The following is a 17,070-nucleotide window of genomic DNA, read 5'->3' on the forward strand; positions in this document are numbered from 1 at the left end:
TGATCAAAAGTGACAGTCAATATCTTTACATTGTTTCACATTTGTTGTTTTGAATTTTATATATATCAAACAATATTAAGCAGCCTTTATAATATAAAATATTTCTTTAGAAGCAAATTATCATATCACTTTTTTTGAAGGTTCATGTGACACTAAAGATGACAGTAATGATGCTGAAAATTCAGTTGTGTTATCACAGACATAAATAACAATATAAACATTAAATATATAACGATTATTTTAAATTGTAGTAATTGACTGTTTTTACTATACTTGATAAGATAAAAACGATCAAATAAACGAATCCTTCAGCTATAAGAGACTTCACACACTGTATGGACTCACTCTTTTAACATGTATGCGTTCAGCTTTAGATTTGGCAAAGCAAAGGCGCAGAGAGTACACCAGAAGAGCAGGAATACGCAGGAGCTCCATAGCCGTTCCGATCAGACTGGACGTGATCACGTAGTTCACAAAAAAAGCTCCATTATCAGGCAAAAACACACATCTGAGGGGATAAAACAAAGTGGACATAGGTCTCAGCAAATTGTGAATCTTGCAGTTCTGATTCAATTAAGCAGCATCTGTAGATTTAGGCAACTTACTGAAACTTTACATCTGTTTCATCCAGAAAGTGGATGTCAAAGAGCCACCTGAAGAACAAATCCAGGCTGGGGAGCAGACAAGAAGATATATAATGTGTAATAATGTACATTATACTGTATATAAACAGTGGCTTACAAAAGTATTTGGACGCTTAAACTTTATTAATGGCAATATATTAGCCATTCATTTTACTTATTTGTTTTAAGGTGATTTATAGGGGTGGATGAAGTCACCCCCCCCCCCCCAGTCCACACATTACCTTCAGCAGAGTAAGCACCAGGTTATCACATTAACTATGAATATGATAGTCTAATGTTTCTTGCCACCCAAGTGTTTGGATACTTTCTGATAGCCTTTATCTATTGTTTTATGTTGTGTGAGTTACAACATATGCTTGCTATAAATTAAAAAAAACTATTTTAAAATGAAGTTCATAAAAAAATGAATATTCTATTATAAACATGTTTCAGTCTTTGAGTTCAATCAAATTCAACATGTTTAGGTGGTGTAACTGTCTGGAGATTGTAAAAAAGAAAATAGACTGAACTTTAAAAAAGGAAAGAAAGAAATGTTGGCATAACTGGGACATCATTGTTTATTATTGACCCACATACAGTACTGTATATAAAGGAAAAATGTTATTCTGAGACAAAATTACATGTTTCGCAAAACAGTACATTACCAAAAAGGTATATTTTAGCTAGCTGTGCTTTTATTGACATGCTATTATAGCCTATAATTACTGTATTTCAGATTATAGGATGTTTACCTGGAGAGACCCAGTGATGGTAGAATGATCACCATGAAGACAAGCAGAAAAAAGCATTTGTGCATGGTGACCTGATTCTCACCGGACCTGAAAGAGACACACATAATAAGAAAATTCAACTGATTTCACCTGCACCTAAAAAAAAGAATAAATATATGAAAAAATAATAAATAAACACATTTTCAGATTTTTTACATAATGCATTTTTCCTTTCTCTTCCATTTTCACACCAGTTCTTCTATTCGACAGACTGTTTGCGGTTAAAGTCAACACAACTCTTGCCTCAAGTGACATATTTCATGTTTAAAAAAATGTAAATGTATTAAGTAAATATTAAAATGAGATTTTATGTTGACTTGTGTATATGAATCATCAGTGGAAATACAACAGATACTCAAGTGCTGCAGGTTCTGCAGTTGAACATGAACTATAATGTGACTCTGTGAAAGACGCCGCCAGTCTGCATATGATTATTCCCTTGTTGTGATCACTATGACAACAAGCCTGGAGAGGCAAGCGGAGAGAGCAAGAGAGAGGGACAGCATGTAAACGTGTTGTGCATGGGTGGGTGGGAGACTGGGTTGGGGCTTGTTCTGCAGTTATGCAATATGTTTGTGCGCTGATATGAACATGTTTATGCAATAGATTTAAGCTGCATTGCAAATACAATTACCAATAGCACAAACTTATACTGCTTATTGGGACAGCATCATTTTGATGCAATTTTTCATGTATGTGTTGTATAACTTATTGTTCAACTTTTTTTGACATATTTCTTGGTGTTGTTGTTTATTTATTTATTTTATTTTTCCATGCAATGCAAATCAATGCAAAATTGTTTTAATGAACAATCCCATTTGTGCTGATAAATGTGTATGTGTGAGGAATGTCTTCCGAAATATATTTGGAAGGGGAAAAATAACTTAGGCTGACAATGCTTCATGAATTTTTTATGTTTATTATTTATGTGTGTATTATGCAATATTCAAAGTTGTGAATCAAGCAACACCTTCCCCTAAATTCTCATTACCAGAATGCAAGAAAATCACATTCTGACTATTTTAATATAAATAATAAAATTTTTGTTAACCTAAAAGGTTTTCATGCATTATTGTAGTATTTGTACTGTCTTTAAAGGGTGAGTTCACCCAAAAATGAACATTTTGTCATAAATCACTTTCCCCCATGTCGTTCCAAACCTGTAAAAGCTCCGTTCGTCTTCGGAACACAATTTTATGTAAATTTAAATGTTACAACTTTTTTAAAGAACTATATTAAATATTTAAAATAAATTGATTTGAAAGTTCTAAAAATAAATAAATCCTAAAAAAAAGTACAACAAAAATAATAAGCATTAAAAAGTATTTGTCAGCACAAGTGTTTGCAGATAATAAAAATAATAATAAATGTTTCTTCAGCATCAAATCTACATATGAGTTCTGAAAGGATCATGTGACACTGAAGACTGAAGTGATGATGCTTAAAAATTCAGCTCTGCCATCACAGGAATAAATTACATTTTAAAATATATTATTAATAATATTTTAAAATATTTCAATTTTTACTTATTTTTTATCAAATAAATACAGCATTTGTGAGAATAAGTCATCTAATTAAATTAAATTCAATTCAATTCAATTCAATGAATGCATTTAGCAGACGCTTTTATCCAAAGCAACTTACAGTGCATTCAGGCTATCAACTTTTACCTATCATGTGTTCCCGGGGAAACGAACCCCCAACCTTGCGCTTGATAAAGCAATGCTCTACCAGTTGAGCTACATGATCATAATCAAAATCATGTTGTTTTAACATATAACTGGAATCATATTAGCAACTGATTGCAATACGTTCACATTAAATTAGTAAATATAATAATAATAATAATAATAATGTGTTAATAATACAATAATTATTTTTATTATTATATATCCAGTACAGCTCATTCACTTTAATGTAACTGAGTAAAAAGAGCTCCCTCTTACATTTATACAGGGACTAGAAAAGTTTAAAGCATCATACCTGGTCCAGTGGTACTCAAAAAAAGATGAATAGTACACAATGAAGGGCAGGAGAATGGAAAAGGCCCACAGGATCAGGGTGGGGAAGAACTGGGTAATTACTGGGTTCTAGACAGTGGAAGACAGTGAAAGATCAAATTCAAAACATTCGACTTCCGAAAACAGCACAAAAAAGCACTTTCAGTTTTATTTTGCATTCTAATGTGGTGTAATACAGCCGGACAGTTATAAAACGGCTTTGATGGTCACTGACCCTTAAGCTTTCAACCGGCCGGGTGACGTTGAACTTGTCCATGGTGTTTACGATGATAGCAGGGGTTGTGAGAAAGAAGAGCAAGAGGAAGAGCAGAATGTTGAGCAGGACGCAGCGGAGCCACCAGCGAGAACCACACACTGACAGATTTTCCCTGGACGAACACAGGCACCAATCAACACGACAGTCTTAGCTGCAGTTACAGGACAGACAGTGTGCGCTCTCCAAGAGTAACAGGGATGTTCAGCTGCTATTACATAAACGGGAAGGTTTTTGCTGGAAAACCCAGACTAAGCTGGTCAGCTGGTCTCCAAAACTGACCAAACTGTTGTTCAGCTGGTTTAGCTAGTCAGCCATCTGGTCTTCAAGCTCAAAACTGCCCCAAACCCTTCGAAAACTAGCTAAGTGTCAGAAATCTCTCTGAAACAAGATTAGGCTGGTTACAGTTTTTATTTTTGTATTTTGTTATTGGTGACTACGGACAATTTTCTACTCTTGGCCCAGTAAAGCCGGACATACGAAATAAGAAAAAAATAAAAGATTTTTTAAAGTGGATTAAACAAATTTTTTGGTTGTGTTTTGTACATCAGGTTTTTATATTTCATATTGTATGATACAGGAAAATATGAAACCTATGAAATGCCTAAATCTTATTCAGAGGACCAAAAAGAGCAAAAATATGATGCAGTTGAGTGATATTTATATGGCCATAAAACAATATGACATTCTGATAGCTTGTAATGTAAATCAGTTAGATTTTTTTTAAGTCACTCTTACATTTACTTTATAAAATTATTAAAAGTTTCACAGCAAAGGTCTTTACTTCTAAAAGAGCTTTAACTAACAAAAGTTTAAAAGACAGCGATATATATATATATTCATGTATGTACATATAACAATGAACAATGTATTTCTACAGCATTTATTAATCTTTTAAGTAAAAAAAATCAAGTTCATATTAGTTCACAGTATATTAACTTATGTCAACAGATACAACTTTAAATAATAATAATAATAATATATGTATTAGTATATATATATATATATATATATATATGTGTGTGTGTGTGTGTGTGTAATAAGTTTCAAGTTCATTTTTTAACGTTGTGTTTAACATTGTGTACCACAAAAGAAAAAATTTTTTTGGGTGAACTGTCACTTTAAGTAATAGCAATGCACATGAAAGGCATAACACTGAGAATGAGGTTTACATAAAATGCAAACAAATACCTTTCAAAAGTAATTGTTTCCACTGATTAATTTTCCAAAATTGCAAAACCATTTAGTCTATAAATGCCGTGGTACAAAACATTGAACTCACAGGCTACACTGAACTGGAAAACATTTACACTTCAATAAATTGTTTTAATAAGAAGCAAACATGCTACAACATTAGAGCTTATATCCATAAAAAAGAAAGTCTTGAATTCAGACACACACACACACACACGCACACTTGTCCAGTCAAGCAGAAAGACAGGCTGACACTGCCCCCCCCCCACACACACACCCACACACACTCACACTCACTCAATATATGATTCTCAACACATATTATGTAAGCGATATAATGGCTTTCACAGTGGCTGTCTAGGCACACACTCAGATTGAGACTTAATTAATCCAATTTCATCTCTCGAATCCAAGTGTAATGGCCCGGAACAAAGCATGTCATGAAAAATATATATGACTTCAGCTTTCAGATCACTGTATACTTAGTAAACGTTAAATAAAACATCATATAAAACATTGTAAATCCAGATAATTTCATAGAAGAAAAAAACAACACTGCGGTTATTCCTATACTTTTTTATAGTTTTTTATTGTTTCGAGATATAGTTGTTGATGTGGCTATGGATTCGACTCACCAGATGATGTCATTAGGGGCCGGGGCGTAAGAAACCCCCCACTGATGGGACTGCACCACTGTGGTGATGCTGGACTGCTGGGGTCTGAGGCGGCAGTGAGCTCGGCTGTAGTCTTTCACAATACTACACAAACAGAAGCACAGAGATTACATGTATTTTAGCAATAAGGCACAAGAGAACATGTGAATATTTATTATATTTATATATATATATATATATATATATATATATATATATATATATATATAGTCTATTCAGCAGACTACTAAATTACTATAATGTGGTCTTTAACATGCTGTACAGACCAGACAATCGCTAGGACCAGAATGAACTGTTTATATATAGATATATATACACATTTGTTTATTATGCTATACTATATAAAGGCTGTTATGGGTTGCAAAGGTTTGGTAGGAAGGAGTTTAATAGCTTCTGTGTAACATATTTGATGTGCTCTATGTTCCGTATGTGTGTTGCTTACTGTTTATATGAAGCGATCATTTCATTATAGCTCAATTCATATGGATTACTTTTAAGATGTCCTTGTGAACTTTTTGAAGCATAAAAGTTTTGGTGAACAGGAATTTCGTTGAAGGGAGAGAAATCCATCAGATTCAATTCAAAACAGCTTTGATTTTTATTATTTTTTTATTTTTTATTAGTTTTGAAGATGAATAGAAGTCTTTTGGGTTTGGAATGACAAGAGAGTGAGTAAATGTTAAACTTATTTTTGGGTGAACTAATACTTAAAAATAAGTATTTTGTTTTTTTAAATAGGAAAACATATTTCTAATTAGCATAGGATAAATCTATTTTAGTTATCAAAAATCTATTTTAGCTCTTTTTTTTTATTAGAAAAAAATGACCTGACAGAAATCAAACTGATGACTGATCAGACTGTACCATAAAGTAACAAACTGTACATCATTTCAGATTTGGTAATAAATCTTAATTTTTGAAAATATTCATGAATTAAAGCATCAGTGAGTGTTTGAACCTTCTGTAATAGTTGTACTGTATATGAGTCCCTCAGTTGTCCTCAGACATTGATGGATCTCAAAATAATACAGTCATTTTCAGAAAGGGTTCAAATACACAAAAATGCTGGAAAATCAAAGAAATTGTGGGACCTGAAGGATTTTTCTGAAGAACAGCAAGTAGTTTAACTGTTAAGGACAAACAAAGGACTCATAAACAACTATCACTAAACAAAAAAACACAGCTGTGGATCGTTCAGCTAACAACACAGTATTAAGAATCAAGGGGATGTAAACTTTTGAACTGAATCATTTTTATAAATTCAACTATTATTTTCTCTTGTGGACTAAACATCTTTTATGTGAAATATCTCGTTCAGGTCAGTACTAAATAAACAATAACCCTCTTGTTTGGGTAAAACAATTAACATTTTACAGATTCTGAAACTTTTGACCTCAACTGTAGCTGTCAGCAAATGTGCTTCATGTTAATAACCTTTTTATTAATTCTTAAATGTAGGTACTCATTCCTATGCTTACAGTATTTCTGGTTCTTCTCAGAAATCACCTCAATAATCAGCTATTTATCCATGTGACTTACACTGCAGTCATTCTCTCATCTCTGAAGGTAACAAAGGCAATGCCCAGCCTCTTCATAAAGATACGGTTCTTCTCTGCATTAAACTCATCTGTCAGTTTCTCCTCCAGTTCACTGTAATACTGCTCTGCATCCACCTGATGAAAAAGACAATGACATAAAACATGAGAGATGTGTATCACATCTCCTGGCAGAGCAGTTCATGACTGACGGCTGGTGTGTGGTGGTCTCCAGTGGCCAACATGAGGAGGTGCAGTTCCAGCCATTCTATATGTATACAATCTGTACATATGCAAATCTATCCATTCTGACATCTATAATGACTATGTGAGGGACATTTACCTGTTCAAAGCCACATAAATCACAGCAGAAGATCTGTGCACAAGGGTGAGTCTTTATCATGATCCTGCCTTCCTTCTGAGCTTTGGTTGTGAAGTACAGCCTTCCTTTCATTGCTTTTCGCCTGTAAGGGATTTAGTTTTAATACTTGCAGACTCAGCTCTATGTCATGCAGGAGATGTGCAAACGCAAATGACCTTTCGGAGTCCAGCTTCATTAGTTTTTGAATGTCAAAGCTGAACCGGATATCAGTGACGGTGCAGCTAGGGTAGGCTTCACTGTTTGGAGATAGAAGAGACATTGGCTTTTGAATAAGAGAAAATTGAATGGTTGTGTTGACATTTCAATATCAGACAATATCAGATATGCTGGAATAAGGAGATCAAGCAATTGTTGTAATTCTGTGGATAACAGATCTGTGCTCTTCACTCACTGCAGGTGTTTGGCGATCAGGCCAGGATCAGAGATTTCTCTGGGAATTGAAGTTATCATTAGAGTTCTGGCCACCTGCAATAAAAACAATTTAAAAATCAAAAGCTAGAAGTGCATTTGTTTGAAGAAATGCAGTGCTTGCAAGGCAACAAACAAACCGTGTTGAGTTTTTTTTTGGTAGAAACTTGATCAATTACAATATCTCAGGTGATTGCACATAAGGGTTCTTTATAGTCAAAAACTTTTTAAAGTATACTTATAAAGTAGACTTTATTTTTTTATTTTTTTCACTGAAACTTTTGTTTAAGGGAACTAAAAATGGTTCTTGTATGTGATCTCTGTGAAAAACCCCTCCTGGAATCTTCAGTTTTAAGAGTGCAATGAAAGATCATCTAACTTTTACTTTACTTTTAAAGTCTATATCACATTTTCACTTCATTGTCATGTAAAAAAAATACAATATATATATATATATATATATATATATATATATATATATATATATATAAAATTTAAATTGTTAAAATAAAATAAAATACTAGTTGTCCAGAAACGCTAACATTTTTTACAGTTTTACCTTATATAGAATTTAATGAGAAACAGAATGAGCAATTACAATTACAATATAAAATGTATACAATTCTATTAGTACTTATTATTAATATATTATTTATTAATAATTATTTTTCTTTAAATGTAGGCTTCCTTCTAAATTTAAATAAATATATAATTAGTAATAAATAATTATTCATAAAATTATAGTTATTTACCTATTTATTAATTTTTTTTAAAATTATATATGAATATTTAAAGCCCATTTTAGACCTGTTAAAAGCAGTGCCCGTTATGGACCAGAAACGAGGTGTAATAACACATGCTTTTCACCAACCTTCTCATCCTCTCTGTATTCCAGCCGTGAGGAATGATGGGCCATGCACAGTACTGTGATCACAAAATACAGCAGAGCAAAGATGCTGTGCAGCCACAGAAATATATTCCTAATGCACAAAGAAAAGTAAGTTATCAGGATCATGCCCACAACTTCGTGAATATGTACATGCACAACAAGGCTATACATTTTTTTAGGTCTACATTCATCATAAAAAACAAACTTACTTTGCGGGCAAATTAACCACTGTTGTTCGGCCGAAATTCTGTGGGCTATCTCCTGAAAGGCATAGAAATAAACAACTTGTGTAACATTTCATACTTTTCTCACATACCAGCATCAAAAATAAAACTCTGAAAGTAATTTGAGGCCCATGTGGTACAGCGCAAACTGAATGTGAAAAAAAAAACTCGCTACACATCAATCTTTGTGCATTGGGTTTGGTTGCCATGACAAATTTGTAAATGCACAGATTTATTTCACAAATACAGTGTCAAATAGTTGCATAGAGATGACAGTAAGTGTCAAAACCCCCACCCTGTTTTAACCAGCCGGCCCCAAAGCTGCACCACAAACTGGTCTACCACACATCCACATTTAACACTTTAAGAGAACCACAGTAAACTACTGCCACCAAGGTCGTATGAAAGTCATATGAAACGCTTATTGCAGGTGAAATAAAACAGCAAGAGGTAAAGCCAGTGGCTTTTCACAATGCTCTTCTTGTGGTGTGGAAAGTCAAGGCCTTTCCCATATTTAACTTGGCCCTTCTAACCCTCTATCGTGCCTCCCAACCATCTTCAAACACTGTAGGGTGGTCTGAATTATGCTTTTACACACGTCCACTAATGGAGGGTTATGACTGAGCTCTTCTTCATCTTCAAGAGTTTTCCCAGGCTTTTCATAAACTCATTCTTCAGGCCCACACGGAATCTGCATCCGCAAAACCATTCGCAAATGTTACACATTCTCCCAGCTTTGGTCCTTTTTTTAAACTGTAGAACTTTCAGCTACATTTAATACATTTGAGCATGTTAAAATACATTCAGCAGAATTCCCTCCCAGTCAAAACAGAAAATGTACATAGCAGTCAAAAGTTTGGGGTCGGTCAGATTTGTTCTTTTTGTCTCTTATGTTTACAAATATATAGTAAAAACAGTGGTATACTTAAGTTTTATTATAGTTTAAAATAACTGTTTCAATTTTGATACATTTTAAAATAGAATTTATTCCTGTGATGCAAAGCTAAATTTTTAGGAGCCAGTAAAAACAGTCATATTTTAAAAATATTATTACAGCTTAAAACGACTGTTTTCTATTTTGTAACATTGTAAAATATGATTTATTCTTGTGATGGCAAAGCTGAACTTTCAGCAGTCTTCAGCGTCACATGATCCTTCAGAAATCATCTAATATGCTGATTTGCTGCTCAAGAAACTTTTCTTATTATTAGCAATGTAAAAAACAGTTATATTTTGTTGGACACTGGGCTTCAGGATTCTTTGAGGAATAGAAAGTTCAAAAGAACAGCATTTATTCAAACTAGTATTCTTACTGACCTCAAACCTTTGAACAGTAGTGAAAATATTCACTCTAACACTAACAATCTGTCAAAACTAATTCATGAGATTATTCTGAAGAGTCTTTCTTTAGGTGCAAGCACACTGATGAAATAAGATGTAATGTTGTTTTAAAGTTTACTGCCTTTTCCTGGATACCAAACTTGTTGTGTCTGTTGTCATGAATCCTTTATGGCTGAGCACTACTAGAGTAAACAGTAACCAAGCAGTTATGGATCTGGTGGAGGTACCTAGGAGGTTTCCAGAGAGGTTGACAGGCAAGATGATGGTGAGTGACAGCGAACACACCACCATCATGAGCAGGATGATGTGACGCTGGAAAGACAGGTACGTGATCGCATCAATGCCACATTTACTGCGGATCTCCTCATCCCTACAGGAAGAATAAGGACAAAAAAAGTCTATTAAAAAAAAGCCTATTTACAATTGCTTTTTTATTATTTGGCAGACACTTTTATCAAAAACCAACTAATATATGCATAAGTATGTGGAAAGAAAGAAAGAAAGAAAGAAAGAAAGAAAGAAAGAAAGAACGAAAGAAAGAAAGAACGAAAGAAAGAACGAAAGAAAACCCTACGTTGGATTTTGACATCTTCTGTTATTGCGGTCCAAACAACATGCAAAACAAAACAAAGCACACCAAGCCAAACAAAACAAAACAAAACAAAAAAACACAATAAAAGAAAAGCAAAGCAAAATAAAGCAGACCAAGCCAAACAAAACAAGACAAAACAAAACAAAACAAAAAAACACAATAAAAGAAAAGCAAAGCAAAATAAAGCAGACCAAGCCAAACAAAACAAAACAAAACAAAACAAAAAAACACAATAAAAGAAAAGCGAAGCAAAATAAAGCAGACCAAGCCAAACAAAACAAAACAAAACAAAACAAAACAAAACAAAACAAAACAAAACAAAACAAAAAAACACAATAAAATAAAAGCAAAGCCAAATAAAGCAGACCAAGCCAAACAAAACAAAACAAAACAAAAAAACACAATAAAAGAAAAGCATAGCAAAATAAAGCACACCAAGCCAAACAAAACAAAACAAAAAAGCAAAGAAAAGCAAAGCAAAGCAAAATAAAGCACACCAAGTCAAACAAAACAAAACAAAAAAGCAAAGAAAAGCAAAGCAAAGCAAAATAAAGCACACCAAGTCAACAAAACAAAACAAAAAGACTAATCAAACCAAAAAAACAAAAAAAAATTAAACAAAACAAAAACTATACAAAGCAAACAAAACAAAAACTAAACAAAAACTAAGCAAAGCAAAGCAAAAAAAAATAAAAAAAACTAAGCAAAGCAATACAAAACAAAACAAAATAAAAATCAAATGTTTGTGGTCAGTATGCTTTTTTTTCTTCTAAACTTTCTATTCAACAAAGAATCCTGAAAAAAACAATTTCCACAAAAACATTCAACAACTGTTTCCAACATTATAATAATAAGAAATGTTTTTTAGCACCAAATCAGCATATTAAAATGATTTCTGAAGGATCATGTGATGCTGAAGACTGCTGAAAGTTCATGCCATCACAAGAAATAAATCATATTTTATAATATAAAATAGAAAACAGTCGTTTTAAGTTGTAATAATATTTTAAAAAATATGACTGTTTTTACTGTATTTCTGATGAACATAAAAGACAAAAACATTTAGAAATCTTACCGCCCCCAAACATTTGAATGGTAGTGTATATTCAAGTTTTTCAAAACCACATGAAACCAACATGAGAACAAACATGTGGCACATGATTTAAACTAGACTTTTTTCTTTCCTTGTAAAAATGTTTTCATTTTTTTAATCTTGAAAATATTGACCCATGTGCATTCATAAGAATCAAACCTATGACTATGGTTTTGCTAGATCTGCACTAGTTGAACTAAACAGCAAACACAAAATCTTTGAGACTTTGCAGAGTGTTTACAATGAATTATTGACTTCTGTCAATAATATATATGTGGCAGCCTTTTTAAAAGACCACACAAATACATGAAGGCATTGGGGGCTATTATGATTACAAGGAGCCCTCATACACACACACATACACCCCTCTGTCCTCGCCTCACACAGAGCGAGGAAACTCTCAGTCTGGCCTCTCGGTCGCCGGGGAGTTCAAGAAGCTTTTAAGGGAACCAGCTAAATATGGCACCAACATGCCATTTGAGTCGTCCAAATAACATCTCTGCAACCGTGGAGACAGACTAGCGGCTGGTTTACGGTTCTGAAAGGCTTTTGAGCGTGCCCAGACGTTAGGCGTGCTGGTCCACCTTCACCCTGTGTTTTCCCTGCTTAATGAGATATAACATGAGCAAACAGGACGCTGGCTGATGACATCACCATGCATTTCTTGCACACTTACTTCATGTGGTACAGAGATGTGAGCCAGGAACAGAAGCCCTATAAAGAAAGGGAGGGAAGACAACTGTGTCATAAAAAGGTCTGGCATATAAAAAAAGAGCACGTCTGGCTAGCTTAGCATCTGTCAGAATCATTTGTCCCTTTAGTGAACGCGGATAGCGTAATAAGTGGAAAAAGCCATGCAAATGCATGCAATATCTTTAACATGGCTGTGATGTCTTGAGCTGTCATTGCACATAAAACGCAAGGAGACAGAGTGAGGTCAGAATATAAACGGACAGATAGTGTGCATAAAAGAAAATAGCGTTTAAGTGCACAGGCTATTTTATATGACATCAGCTCTGGGGCGACGCTCTGTAATAATCCACGTCGACAGATTGAACTGTGTTTGTGCTGTATGTCAGTACGTTTCAGTGGTAGTATATTTGCATAACTGTGAATATGACATTAAAAACACAATCTATTATATGTACTCTATTGTTTCTAGGCAGGGGTGTCATTGATAACGACAAGGCCCTGTGGGTTTTTGCACTGCCAAATGTTGTAAATTCTAGCAAAGATCCTGTTTCTGCATGATCAAACATTTCTGTGATGCTGTTTGTCTCTTTCTTCTCTTTTACAACAGGTTCTCACCACGTCCTTGGTCTCTGAGTCTGATGGGCTGGATTCTGACGGGGTTTTCTCTTTCTCACTTTGTTCTCCATAGAAAAGTGATGTCAAGCTACAGAACAAAGACAAACAATACAAATGACAGGTAACACTTCAAAAAATACTTCACACACTGTTAGAAAATTCTATGAACTCTATTATATTTCCCATAACTGCCCAAGAAAAAGATACATTTAATTTAACAAACACAATAACATACTGTTTGAAATATAAACTTCCATAGAAATTCAAATTTCTATAAATGTAAAAGACAACATTCAAAAACAGCAAAACATTGTTTTCCACATTCCAATAGAAATGTAATTTAATTAATCTTATAATTCACAAGCTATAAAACACTTGTGATGTTTACCTTCATCCTGTGAACACAATTGAACATTTCAGTTAAAACCTACCTTCATTATACAGTATAGTAGTTGATGAACGCTTTTATACTTGTTAATTTGGGTAACACTTCACTACTAGCATATTGGCTGTTTATTAGTACTTATAAAGCACATATTAATGCCTTAATCTGTGCGACCATATTTTAGATTCAGTAAACCTACCCAATACCTAAACATAACTACAACAACTACCTTAATTAGTATGCATCAAATTAGGAGTTTATTGAGGAAAAACTCTTGGTTAATAGTGCATATGAGTTACCTAATCTGAAGTGTTACCCAGATAACCACATATAAAACAAGCATTTAAGCAAATGTACTTTTGATTCAAAACCGTAGTAAGATATACAGTAAACCCTATGACAACTAGCCACAGTCTTCTGTAAACGGAGTATGTTGTTAGTCCCCTCACTCCATTAAGTTTTTTCTATTACCAATATCCCTCTCAAGCGTCCATCAGTGATAGGCCTGAAATCATTTTTTCAGAGTCTTAACTCAAAGCCAGATCCAAAACTAGCCTTAAGATCAGAAAACTGCAAGCATTTCCATCAAGGTCTATTATAAGCAATGAAAAGGAGCAGGTGAAATGCCAGTGTACACAAATGTGAAAATGCTATTTCTGTGAAAGCCAGAGCTTTCTCTTCTGCGGCCGAATGCAATGCTTTGCAGATACACTCACTAAGAATCAGCTGCACATTCACATAAACAAAGACTTTAATGCAACATGCTGATACAGAATAAAGCAGCGCAGCTGCAACAGAAGTCTTAAGACTTATGATTGAATTCTACCCTCTGCTCCCACAGGGACACTGTGTGTGTGAGCTGAAAATACTTTAAAGGTTTTTTTGTTTGTTTTTCTTTTCAAGAAACAGGTCTCTTGAAAATATGAGCAAAATATAAGTGAAATGGAATTTAAAATGAAATGCAGAAGAAGAACAAATTACTATATATACGGTTTATATATATATATATATATATATATATATATATATATATATATATATATATGCTTTCAATTGTTTACTTATATGATCAATGTGTATATATTACATATAAGAATATATGTTTCAGACCAAATAATCAGACCAATAATATAACATCACGATCCAAATTGTCCTGTGTAACCAGCAGGTGGCACCAGGATCTCACACTGACCTGCTAAGCATTCAGTTCACTCAAACACCACACACAGTTGTTCAATTATTTACATCTTAATGCATTCTTCAAACAGTCAACAGTTCTGAGATGATACCTGTCATTTTCCACAAGCAGAGCCAGGCGACCGTAGTCCCACGCTGCCTTCCTCAAACAGGAGAAGATCAGAAGCAGGAACTAAAATACAGAGACACCAAACCAGTTATATGAGCAGACTGTACAGATTGTGTTTTAGAGTGGCCTTAATAAAAAGGGAAACTGTTAGTAAATGATGTGCACAGTGAACCTAATCTCATATAGAGAATGCAAATAATCCAGAATATACCCAGAAGTCACTGTGTCACTTTACATGTGTGTCAAAGCTATTGATATAAATAGAGTAAGAACTATTTGTGTAAGCAAGCACTTAACTCACTAGACCTCTGGCCAGCAGTAATAATTAGCCATTTCTTTGTCCGGAGAGAGACGAGGTGAGTGGTTGTCTTGGAAACTAACAGGCAGTGAGGTCTGCATGCACACTTGTGTTCATAATGACTCCGGAAGGAAGAGTCAACAATAAGACAAATGAAAACACTGACTGCTGGGAAGCTACAGGTCTCTACTGAGCTTCCTTGGTTGCTGGTTAGCAACTTGTTTTTAAAGGTGAAGCGTGTCGTTTCTGCCCCCGAAAATGTCACCAAATAGAACAACAAAAAAAATAAAAACTCTTGCTGTTTATATTTTGCATAATCGATTAAATCTTTTGAATCTGATGGTTAAAACATCCAGAGAAAACGCTGTCTACGTCAAGCTTGCTGCATCCTTAAGGACTCCTCTCACCCTGACCATAGACTGTTTAACGCCCTGCCCTCCAGGAGGCACTTCAGAAGCCTCTGGACAAAGACCAGCTGACTCAGAAACAGCGTTTCCCTACAGCTGTCTCCTTACTAAATTCTACCCACTAAGCTGTACTTACTTCTTATTGCACTTCTGGTTAGATGCTTACTGCATTTCGTTGCCTTGTACCTTACACGTGCAATGACAATAAAGTTTAATCTAATCTAATCTAAAAACATTAAAAAAATAAAAAATAAAATTACAGACCCCAAACTTTTGAACTCAATTTTGAATATGGGTGTAGTGGGACTTTAGAGCTAAATTTTATGCAAGCTGTATTTTCTTCTTTTGATTTTGGGGTGAACTATGACTTCCCAGATAGCAAGATTATTTGTTAAAGATCTCTTCATCTGGAAAGCATCTGCTGTGTACAATCATCTGATCAACGTATTTAAGGTGTCAGTTTTACATACAATACATTATAAAAAAAAAAAAAATGTAAGATTAAATTTTGGCTTTATTAAGATTGGATTGTGTAGAATAGACAGGAAGCAAAGTGGGAGAGAGAGGGGGAGGTTGTATCACGAGGTTGTAAAGGTCCTTGAGCTGGGATTCGAACTCGGGATGCCCATAGCACAATGGCATTATATATCAGCGTTATACATCTTGCACAGACTGAACGCTTGATCAGTAAATCAAGAAAGTCAATTCATGTCGTGCAGCTGCAGCTAAACGATGCTGTAGAACTTTTTAAATATGTTACCAGCCACAAAACGATGTTGATGGTGAGGACGGTGGGGACTCCTCCGAAAGGCAGGCCCTGCAGGACACTGCTGTGGGAGTGAGAGCTATAACATCTCTCCGCTGTGCTGTTCTCTTCCATCAGTGAGCCCAGGAAACTCCTGACGTCCAGCTCCTCCACGGGACTGCCACCGCCTGCGGACAAGGACTCAAACACCGGCTGAGCCGTACCCCACAGGTCAGAGCGCACCGCCATGCCAGTGGCACGAGTCTCAGGAAGCCCTTCCAACGTCAAAGCATCACTGAGGAGAGACAACAGGAAACAAAAAATGTAATCGGGTGAAAAGTTTGAAAAGATAACACTGAATGTACTCAATTGATGACATCAGCTACAAAAAAGTCAGTCTGAAAAAAAAAAGAAAGTCTCAGAGACTTAATGAACATCTCAGTTAAGGAGAAATATTCTAGTTCATATCGGTGTTACATTAAAAACATTACATTAAAAATACATTAAAGCTAAAGATAAATGTACAAAACTTTGTACAATTTTGTAAAAATTATTTTAAAAAGTACTGAAATGCAATTTAAAAGCGAAAATATAAAACAAA

The 17,070-nt window shown here is 34.5% G+C and overlaps 1 protein-coding gene across 1 annotated transcript in view; it reads right to left on the reverse strand.

Moving 5' to 3' along the window:
* tmem63c (transmembrane protein 63C) overlaps window positions 1-17,070 on the reverse strand; it is a 44,470-nt gene that overhangs the window by 9,054 nt on the left and 18,346 nt on the right. The window contains exons 2-18 of the mRNA XM_059520765.1: window positions 16,485-16,764; window positions 15,003-15,082; window positions 13,329-13,416; window positions 12,697-12,734; window positions 10,563-10,705; window positions 8,980-9,031; window positions 8,753-8,861; window positions 7,865-7,938; window positions 7,629-7,709; window positions 7,435-7,555; window positions 7,096-7,229; window positions 5,518-5,640; window positions 3,650-3,803; window positions 3,398-3,504; window positions 1,376-1,462; window positions 606-671; window positions 346-508 (exon numbers count right to left, since the gene is read on the reverse strand). Of these exons, the coding sequence (XP_059376748.1) occupies window positions 346-508; window positions 606-671; window positions 1,376-1,462; window positions 3,398-3,504; window positions 3,650-3,803; window positions 5,518-5,640; window positions 7,096-7,229; window positions 7,435-7,555; window positions 7,629-7,709; window positions 7,865-7,938; window positions 8,753-8,861; window positions 8,980-9,031; window positions 10,563-10,705; window positions 12,697-12,734; window positions 13,329-13,416; window positions 15,003-15,082; window positions 16,485-16,718 (1,854 nt within the window). The 5' untranslated portion in view covers window positions 16,719-16,764. The remainder of the gene's footprint in view (window positions 1-345; window positions 509-605; window positions 672-1,375; window positions 1,463-3,397; window positions 3,505-3,649; window positions 3,804-5,517; window positions 5,641-7,095; window positions 7,230-7,434; window positions 7,556-7,628; window positions 7,710-7,864; window positions 7,939-8,752; window positions 8,862-8,979; window positions 9,032-10,562; window positions 10,706-12,696; window positions 12,735-13,328; window positions 13,417-15,002; window positions 15,083-16,484; window positions 16,765-17,070) is intronic.

Source organism: Carassius carassius, chromosome 32, assembly GCF_963082965.1.
Source record: "Carassius carassius chromosome 32, fCarCar2.1, whole genome shotgun sequence".
Classification (NCBI taxonomy): domain Eukaryota; kingdom Metazoa; phylum Chordata; class Actinopteri; order Cypriniformes; family Cyprinidae; genus Carassius; species Carassius carassius.